The 10,320-nt window shown below is 37.3% G+C and overlaps 1 protein-coding gene across 1 annotated transcript in view; it reads right to left on the bottom strand.

Annotated features, from left to right (window-relative positions):
• Positions 1-899: 899 nt before the first annotated feature.
• Positions 900-10,320, bottom strand: part of LOC127652572 (4-aminobutyrate aminotransferase, mitochondrial-like) — a 47,967-nt gene continuing 38,546 nt past the window's right edge. The window contains exons 9-16 of the mRNA XM_052138778.1: positions 10,064-10,126; positions 9,907-9,970; positions 9,310-9,458; positions 8,481-8,618; positions 4,385-4,552; positions 3,787-3,933; positions 3,407-3,518; positions 900-3,095 (exon numbers count right to left, since the gene is read on the bottom strand). Of these exons, the coding sequence (XP_051994738.1) occupies positions 2,974-3,095; positions 3,407-3,518; positions 3,787-3,933; positions 4,385-4,552; positions 8,481-8,618; positions 9,310-9,458; positions 9,907-9,970; positions 10,064-10,126 (963 nt within the window). The 3' untranslated portion in view covers positions 900-2,973. The remainder of the gene's footprint in view (positions 3,096-3,406; positions 3,519-3,786; positions 3,934-4,384; positions 4,553-8,480; positions 8,619-9,309; positions 9,459-9,906; positions 9,971-10,063; positions 10,127-10,320) is intronic.

Here is a 10,320-nt window from a genome sequence, read left to right as displayed (position 1 = left end):
ACATTAGCCATTTTTATTATTGTTAGTTATGAATAATACACATTTCTCTATTAAATACTGACAGCTTTCACATATCGGGTCTCCAAGGAGCCTGTACATTTAAAAAGCATCCAATACATTTACCACATTCCTACATTACTCTGACATGGGACGCAATATCACATAAGAATATGCTCAGTAGATGAGATGGTGGGTTTTCACACACATTTATAACAGCTGAGAAAATTGAATAAATTAAAGTTCCTTATTTAAACTGCCATTAAAGGGAAAGTGCACCCTAAAATGAAAATTTGTAATTTACTCAATAAGACTGAATGGTCAGTCTCAGTCACCATTCATTTTTATTGAAAATAAATGGTGACTGAGGCCATCATTCAGAATGCCCAGAATATACATTGTTGTTTTATATATATATATATAAAATGTCATACTGGTTCAGAACAACATAACGGAGTAAATTAATTGGGGATTTTCATTTTTGGGTGAACTATCCCTTTAATATCAGTTTCAATAACAAACTTTAATCTGAGGCCCCAAAAGATGGTGCCATAAACAAAGCTATATTATCTATACAAAGCCTTGCATAATCTAACAACAGAACGCACACACTGGGGTTTGTTTTGAAAAAAAAAAAGGACAGTTTAAACCCAGGATACAACAAAGCTAAAGGGATATCTATTTGCCCTTTCAACTTGAAGAAACAAAAACAGGAGAATCACCCCAAAGATAATGAACAATGAATAATATCTTGTGCGTGATGGTTCCAGTGGAACTATCATTCTGCTTTGTACATGTGGCCATTATATAAACATGATGGATTCTGAGGGGATCATGTTGACCTGAGCAGTGGATGGACACTAAACCAAGCCACCCCAAGCTTGTCTGATAGTTATGTGTGCTTTTAGAGAAAAAAAAAAAAAGATTGATACTGTTGGATACAGATTTATTCTGTCTATTGTCAACTATGAAACCCTGTTAATGCTATAAGATTTTGGCATACCGTTAGACCATTTGAGCAGTAAACTACAAGCTTGTGCTTTATATATTTTGGCCTCTCTTCACATTTAAGACTATCGCTAAGGACAGTTCAACCAAAATGGAAAATTCTGTCATTTTCATACTATCATGTCGCTCCAAACCCATTTGACTTTATTCCACAGAAAAGGAAATGTTAGGCAGAATGACAGCCTCAAGGGTGTTGCATCCTAAAGATGAATTTTCACCACGATTAACATTTTGAATAGAAACAATGGATTCCTATGAAGCTGTTCACATCTGGAGTAAACATTGACGTGCCAAGAAAACAATTTTTTTTACAGCGAGTGTAATGAAATGCCCTGACCAATAAAATATGAGCTTAGGAACAGGTGTCAAGAGCCCCTGCAGTTACCAAAACCAGCGTAACTGGTGGCGCTAAAGCACAGAAAGCTGTATTGACCAACAACATTAAGTAACTCGAGGAATAAATCTGAAACAGCATTGAGGATGTGTATTTCAGTTGAATCAATGCCCCCCCCACCCCACAAATGGGTTGTACTGACATGTAAATGATATTGCTGAACCACTTCTTTGCATCACCTTTAAAAACAAACTCTGATCTTATGTGGACAGTCTTCATAATGTGTTCCATATTGCTGCATTTTTTTGCCTTTGCATTTATTCTTATGTGAAATGTATAGCAAGAAGATATTCATGGCAATATACTTTATTACCATTTTAAACCATTATTGTTCAACTTTACATTTGTTTTAACAGTCACTATGCGAGTTTGCATTACACAGTTATTTTTTACAAATGTAACCTGCTCGTTAAAGAAATCGCTTGCTTGTCTTTCGTATTGCGATTTCGAGGTTGTTCTGCAAGCTTGTGAAGTAATTCTTCTCATTCATAATGTAAATCGTTCACGCTTTTTAATTTTTTCTACCAAAGTTAATGATAACTACACTAACAGAGAAAAATTAATTATGGGTGAATAAATGACAGAATTTTCATTTTTGGGTAAACTTTTCCTTAAAATAATAATACGGTTAAGCGGTCTCCTTTAAGAAAGGGGATTGCTAATTGAGGTTTTCAGATTTAAACAGGAATATCTGCTCCTCCTTTATCACTTCCAGCTTTCCATTGGCTCTCAGGATGCAATCCATCTTTTCCACAATGATTTTTAAGACTCTCACAAATGCTTTTAATTCAGAGGACTGTAATATTCAGGTACTCTGTAAATTCGATTCTGTCATCATGCAAAAATCACAATATAAACAACATTTCCAGTGCAGTCATTTCACTATAGATACTAAACTAGTATCTACATATATTACATTTTTATCTTTTCAAATGGCATGTTTAATAAGAGAGCAGGCAAGAACTTACCTTGCTGGCAAAAAATTAGGCAAACATTTTGAGTGTTTTTCAATACCTTAAGATCACTTATTTCATGTTAACTTCCAAACTAAGACCAGGACAGCTTTTAATTCTAGAATATGAAAGGAGAAATATTGCAATTAGAAATCCTGTCCTGCCTCAGCGAGCTCATACAGCTGTGGAACTTTTTGTATGTGAAAATGTTACACATTAGAACTCTGGTCCTGAGTCACTTCTTTCTATAGTTCACAAACAAATTTGCAACATCAGCATGAGAGATGTGCAAAAGACTGTTTCATTTTTGTTCATAAGTATACAATCCAAGTGAGTGACCATTCTTTTTTGGGGGTGTTATAACCAGGATATTTCCTAACTATATACTCCTTAATCTTATATATGGCCACTTTCGGTAAAAGAAGAGAATGTGGAGCCGAGGTGACATCTGTGTCTGACTAATTAATAAAGATAGAAAGCTGATTTATATCTTTTTTAATTAGAAATGGCAAGACGAGAATGGGCTAAGAGAGACCGATTAATTGTGACAAGCTTGCAGAAACCCTTTATGGGTTTGTACATCTATGCTTCTTAATTGTGTCCGACCTGCCAGCCAGGGCTCTATTTCTGCTCAGCCAGGACATCATTTAGGATGTTCAAGAGCTGATGGACATGATACTCCTTGAAGACTAGTGCGGGACGGAAACGGATGGACTTTTCTCCACAAGAACCCAGGAGAACACCTGGTGAAGAAGATACATGGCTGTTCAGTTCAAAGTACACCGTATCCCATAATAACGTGTCTCTTACATGATATCTAAAGGGTTAGCTAATAATCATGTTGTTCCAAACCCATATGACATCCTTTTGGAAAAATGTTAGCATAAGTCACCATTCACTTTCATTGCATCATTTTCCATATAATGAAAATGAATGGAGACTGATCATGATCATTTCCTTTTGTGTTCCAAGGAAGAAAGTCATCCAGCTTTGGAACAACATCAGGGTGAGTAAATGATGACATCATTTTCACAATTTTTTTTTAAGGGCTTACCCTTGTTCCTGGCCTTAAGCATAATCCTGTTGCGAGTTGCATCATCACAGGCATCTATGGCACAGAAAGTACCCTGGCCACGAGCCCTGCTCAGGATATTAGGGTACTGGGTCTAAGGCATGAAAGAAAGGAATACTAAACTAATGTTCAGACTGTGGTGAGCAATCATCAATCCACAAACTTTGCCACAAAACCAATAGACATAATACAGACATAATCATTCACTGGTACACTGTCTCTCCTGCAGCAGGAGTTATGAGGCTGGCCCTCAGGTGAAGAATGAGCATCCACATAATAGAACCATTAACGGTTTTAAAGCCTCTCAGGATGAGTAGTGGCCTGTGTGAAAGATGTGAGGAGATAAAGGAAGATGGCCATACCTGCAGTGCATAAAGACCCTGCAAAAGCGCCTTCCCAGAGCGAGTGACCTCCTCCAGAAGGTTCTCTCTTCGGATAACATTGAGCACCTCAGCTAAGAACAGGTTCTTTGAGGGGTCTCCCATCCATGTGTTGAAGATTCTGTAGGGCTGAGGTGCATACAATAATGTCCACTGCAATCTGATTGGAGCTTGCAATTTCCACAATCCTTTTCAGTTTTGAATGTAATATGCATCAGAAGGTCAGTGAATGGACCTACTATACATAAAAGGCCTTTTTTGTGCTTGCTTGGGTAATACTGCACCACAAATAGTTACTTAATATGAAAAGAGATGTTTTCAACAGTAGGGGGCATGGTTGCTCTTGTTTGGAGCAATTACGCATACAGTATATGAACCACGTCTAAGGACATGCAATCATTCAGATTAACATAGATTGCAAAAGGTACAGTCATGTGGTGCTTAAACACATTACACTGTCGTTCATCAACGATGACTCATTTATGATGAGGGTAAAACAGACATTTGGGAACAATGACTGAAAATTAGTATTGATGATTCAGGATGAGGGGAATTAGAGAGGACAATTTCAGTTCTATACCTTGTCTGCTTGCATTTCATCTTTGTGGAAGTATCCTCCTGTGAGCAGCTTCTTGCTAAAGGAGACCATGTCGGCAGGGTCATCCAGACCCCAATGCTCATGGGCCCAGAACTTGCCTGTAGCCCCTCCACCTGTCTGCACCTCATCCACGAGGAAAGCACAGCCATGCTGAAAGAGCCAGACACAGACAAACATCTTTCAGCTTACTCTCTCTGTCAGCTGACATCGCTGCATAGTGCTGCATACAACACCCGTTGGACACGGCGGTTGCACATTGACTCGCCCTATTTATTAAGCAGTTCCAGTGCTTTTCAGGGAGAGTGTGGGGTTGTTCTCACAATTTCTTAAAGGCAAAGTGTGTCATTTATATGCCACTAGTTTTAAAAATAATTACTGTTTCTACACAGTTTTCCCAAAGAAATTCCTGCCCCAAACTCATGCCATTGATTGAGCAGTGCTGCGGTCTAGGGCTGGTTAGGATACTCAAACAAACAGAGCAATGTCTTGAAAGCACCTCAGAGACAGTGTTTATATTTTTCAGGGAAAATCAACCCACTGAATGCCAACTTTTAGTTTTTGCTTCATATTAAACTGGGATACGAGGGAGTACATCAAACATCGACAAAATTACCCACTTCACATTTAAGAAGCCTTTTTTTCTGGGCATAATGCAACCTTATTAAATTATTCCCTTTTGTCTTCTGCCTTATCTCGTTCAGAAGAACGCAAATTAGAGTGGATCAAAAGGAGTTCCTGCAAAGAAATTATCTTTGGGTACTGTTCTATTTTATTAATGGACACTTCAAAAAAGTCTCATCTCATCAAATAGTGTCTATCTGCAACTACTTGGAAAAAAAAGAAGCACGAATCCAGTAAGGACAACAGTAGGGTTCTGGAAGTAAAAATCCTATTTATTTCTCCATAAACCACAAGCCAATGTGATTTTAACCTATCTATTTAGTGCTGTTGATTTAACACATTGGGATAGTTCACCTAAATATTCCCTGATAATTTATTCACCTCATGACATCTGAGATAAATGACTTACTTTTGAACACTTTTGAAGAATTGCAGAAAAAGATACAGGTCCTTAGAATGTGAGAGGATGGTGATTAGAAATTTGTCCAAAACGCACAGATAGTCAATCATCCTTTCTCCATAATGTCTTCTAAAGTGAATCGATCACTTTGTGCGTGAAAAAGAATGATATTCAAGCATTTTTAACTATAAAAGATCGCTTCCTTTAGCCAAGTGCCTGAGTTAAATTTACTCGAATGCTCCAGTGACAGACTGACAAGTGACAGACACACAACCAAGGAGTCGAATTAATGTGCCAACGTGTGGTAAATTCGGTCATTCATCAATGCCTGATTGGAAGCGATCTTTTATAGCTAAAAAGTGCTTAAATATAGTTATTTTTCACACACAAATTGATCTATTCGCTTTAGAAGACATTACATGTCACTGCTGGAAGGATTACTTTTATGCTGACTATCTGTGCTTTTTGGACCTACAAATATCTAATCACAATCCACTCTCATTATAAGGACCTGCTGAGCCTGGAACGTTTTCTACAAATCTTCAAAAGTGTTTTGCAGGAGAAAGAAAGTCATACACATCTGAGATGGCATGAGGGAGAGTAAATGATCAGATTTCAGTGTGTTTAATTATATTAAAAAAACGATGCGTAAAACATTAACACTATTAATCATGCCCCTAGACTGTAATATGAAATATTTCTACCATCCGAGAATTTCAAGCTTGAAGTACCACCTGATTTCAGCAGGGGGCAGCAAGCAAAATTTAAGCTGTATAGGCAACTCGCATCAGTACAGACCACAAACCACACTTAAAGGAATATTCCGGGTTCAATACAAGTTGAACTCATTCAATAGAATTTATGGAATAATGTTGATTACTGCAAAAAATGTATTTCAATTAGACTCCAATCAGTCCTTTTCTTTAAAAAAAAAGTACAGAACTGGGTTACAGTAAAATACTCACAGTTTCGAAAGTTTAGCCACAAGATGTAAACAATATGTTTTAACATGATTTTAGAGTGATAAAATTTCTTGTGTCAATTCTGTGTAAAGTTATATTCAATTTTACAACTTTCACATCTGGATTTCTAATTTTACAGTTTTAAAGTTTTCTGTTTCTGTTTAAAGTTTTAACAGAAGAATTCATTTAAGTGCTTTAAAAAATTACAAGCTTCACATTTCCATCTTTAAACCCTCCAAACATCAGCCCCATTTACTTCCATTGTAAGTGCCTCACTGCAATCTCGATTTTCTTTTTTTAAAGAAAAGGAGGGATGTCAAAATAGTTTTTTGAGGTAATCACCATTATGCCATAAAGGATGTCAATTGAGCTTAACTTGTATTAAACCCAGAATATGCCTTTAAGCTTGCTTGACCCTAGCTACAGCGCAAGATGAGGACGCGTTCTTGCGCTAAAACACTTCTGGACAGAGCACATTTCCAAATGCAGGGACCTTGAGACGCAAACTATGTTTAACTTACCTAAAAATGCTGTGTTTCTGATGTGATGCATCCAAAGTTTGTATTGTATTTTCAATCCTTTACTCATATGCCACAATAATGTAATGCATTTGAATTAGCTGAATTATTATATTTATAACATATATTCTAATAATTTAAATATCTATTTATAATTATTTAACAATCATATATTTAATTATTGCTATTTAAGGGGCTTTCTCAGCAAATATGTATTTATAGGTGCATCTAAAACAATTTGAATATCGTGCAAAAGTTTTTTCCGTAATTTAATTCAAAAAGTGGAACTTCGATATATTCTAGATTCATTAAACAAAGTTAAATATTTCAAGCCTTTTTTTGTTGTAATCTCGATGATTACGGCTTACAGCTCATGGAAATCAAAAATCCAGTACCTCAATATATTAGAATAAAAATGTATAATACAGAAATGTCAACATCTGAAAAGTATGTTAATTTATGCACTCAATACTTGGTCGGGGCTCCTTTTGCACAAAGTCCTCTTTTCAGATGAAAGTACATTTTGCATTTAATTTGGAAATCAAGGTCCCAGAGTCTGGAGGAAGAGTGGAGAGGCACAGAATCCAAGTTGCTTGAAGTCCAGTGTGAAGTTTCCACAGTTAGTGATGATTTGGGGTGCCATGTCATCTGGCTCATTTGTTGAGGCTCAGGGTTGGGGCTCAAGCCCCAGCACCACCAAGATGCCACTGTTGGGCCCTTGAGCAAGGCACTTAACTCCAGTTTGCTCCGGGGGGATTGTCCCTGTAATAAGTGCACTGTAAGTCGCTTTGGATAAAAGCATCTGCCAAATGCATAAATGTAAATGTAAACGTAAAATGTCATCTGTTGGTGTTGATCCACTGTGTTTTCTCAAGTCAAAAGTCAATGCAGCCGTCTACCATGAGATTTTAGAGCACTTCATGCTTCCACCTGCTGACAATCATTTATGGAAATGCTGATTTCCTTTTCCAGCAGGACTTTGCACCTGCCCACAGTGCCAAAACTACTAGTAACTGGTTTGCTGACCATGGCATTACTGTGCTTGAGAATCTATGGGGTATTGTCAAGAGGAAAATGAGAGTCACCAGACCCAACAATACGGACGAGCTGAAGGCCGCTATCAAAGCAACCTGGGCTTCCATAATACCTCAGCAGTGCCTCAAGCTGATTGCCTCCATGCCACGCCGCATTGATGCAGTAATTCGTGCAAAAGGAGCCCAGACCAAGTATTGACTTGAAAATGAACATACTTTTCACAAGGTCGACATTTCTGTATTATAAATTCTTTATTGTAATATTTTGAGATACTGGATATTTGATTTCCATGAGCTGTAAGCCATAATCATCAAGATTACAAAAGGACTGAAATATTTCACTTTATGTGTAATGAATCTAGAATCTAGACTTTTTTTAATTCTCTTAGAAGAAAATGAATAGAAAAAAACACTTCTGTGACCAAGGCCACTAGAAAAAAGTGGGTGGTCACCGTTGCGCTCTATTAAGGATAATGAAGCATTATTGAACAGTCAGCCTGAAAAAACAACACAAAATAAAGAGTTTCAAACATAGTGTTTCACCTTGCATGCAATATTGCGTAGTTTGGTGAAAAAGGCAGGGGAGGCATGGTTGTCTCCTCCCTCTGCCTGGATGGGCTCTATCACAATTCCAGCCACTGGTTTGCCCTTCTGCCTCCATTTCACAATAAGATCCTCAACCTGCCACACAGAGACATGGTTATAGTCCCTATAAAGCTCATGTTTCAATATGTTACTGATTCTGTACAAATTACCTGCTCCATGATATATTAACACTTTACGGATTATAGATTACTCTTCACACTGAAGACATTTTAAAGTATGTGCACTGTCAATGGTTGCCAAAATAGTGAGTAATAAGGAATGTTGCCTGGTGGTGTTGCCTGGAGGCTGAAGATCTGAGTTGGTAACTGAAAGGTTCTAGAATAAAACCCCATGTAGTGGAATACATTCAAATTTTCAGGTCACTTTGGATAATTGCTTCAGCCATATCACTACTTGGAAATCCCAGACCGAATCTGTAGACCTTTTCATGTTTTCTGCACTGATTTTGTGGGAAAAATCAGTGGAATTCTGGGGGATAGATTTAATAATATGGTCAATTCTGGGGGATAGAATATGGTAAAAATGTGTTAAACAGAGCAGAGAGTACTAGTCTTATTGATAGCCAAATCATAATCACATTTTTCAGGGGATGAGAAAACTTTGTGAATGAGGGGTGTTCTGTGATTTCTGTGGAGAGCAGCAGATTCCATGTCAGCCTGCTGATTAGTTATTGAATAGTAAGTGGAGGACATTTTTCTGTAAACATGCCAACTGGGCAAGTTTCTGAGTGTAATATGCAGTACAATAGATGGCTGAGATCTCTGACCTCCTCTAGGCAGCGGGCCTCTTCCTGCGCATTCTCCATCGCAAACTCCTCCAGAGGATACTGCAGTTTAGGGAACGGTGCGATAGGCCAGTCGAAGGACGGAATGTCAAGCTTGTGAATAGCTTTAGAATGCGTTGTGGCCAAGCAACCTGAAATCCAACACCACAAACATTGAGGATTGATTTGCCAATTTAAAAAAAAGAAGCCAGGCATCTTTGTTGTTACCTGTATCATATGACTTCTACATTTGAATTGAACACTAAGACAAACCAAATGCAGGCAAATACATGTGGTCAAGTCAAATCTGTGTTCCTTCTCAAAGTGTAACATCAGCTTTATACTCTCAACATTTAGAACCCAAAACAACTGAAATAAGAATGTAAATAATTTATTGTAAAAAAAATAATAAATAAATGTTTTTATCAGATAAGGAGGCATAGGAAATCACTGGGAAAATAAAGGGTAATGGATCGGCACTTATTGCAATACAAATTTGAAACTGTGCCACTCTGTGAGCACCACAGCTGCATCAGGTTTCTCCAAAATATCTTTCACTAATATTTTCATAACATATCATACTATTTTGTTAGACCTCACCCATAGTTCTCCCGTGAAAACCTCCCATAAAAGATAAGATGCTTAAATCTGGGCATCCTGGGCTCTGAGGAGGAGGAAATAAAAAGGTGTGGGTAAAAATGCTTTTGGTGTCTTTCATATGCATAAAGTGTCACTTTTCAGTTTTTCCATGTCTAACCTGGTTGATCATGCAAGTACCAATGTCCTCCTCAGAGGGGTTGGTGTGTCCTCTCTCTCTATTCTAAAAAAAATTAAGAAGAAGATATTAGACAATTTAAGAGTTATTTATGTTTATAAAGTAATATGAATCAAATAACCTATGAACATATTCTACATATTATGTACTTTTAAAGCTGAAGAGTGTGCATGTTTCAATGCTAAAATACTTTCTCTTATCCAGGCTTAAAGGAATAATCTGGGTTCAATACAAGTAAA

Source organism: Xyrauchen texanus, chromosome 12 (genome assembly GCF_025860055.1).
Source record: "Xyrauchen texanus isolate HMW12.3.18 chromosome 12, RBS_HiC_50CHRs, whole genome shotgun sequence".
In the NCBI taxonomy this organism is placed as follows: Eukaryota; Metazoa; Chordata; class Actinopteri; order Cypriniformes; family Catostomidae; genus Xyrauchen; species Xyrauchen texanus.
Note: the sequence above shows the minus strand (reverse complement) of the source record. Positions and strands in the feature narration are given on the sequence as shown.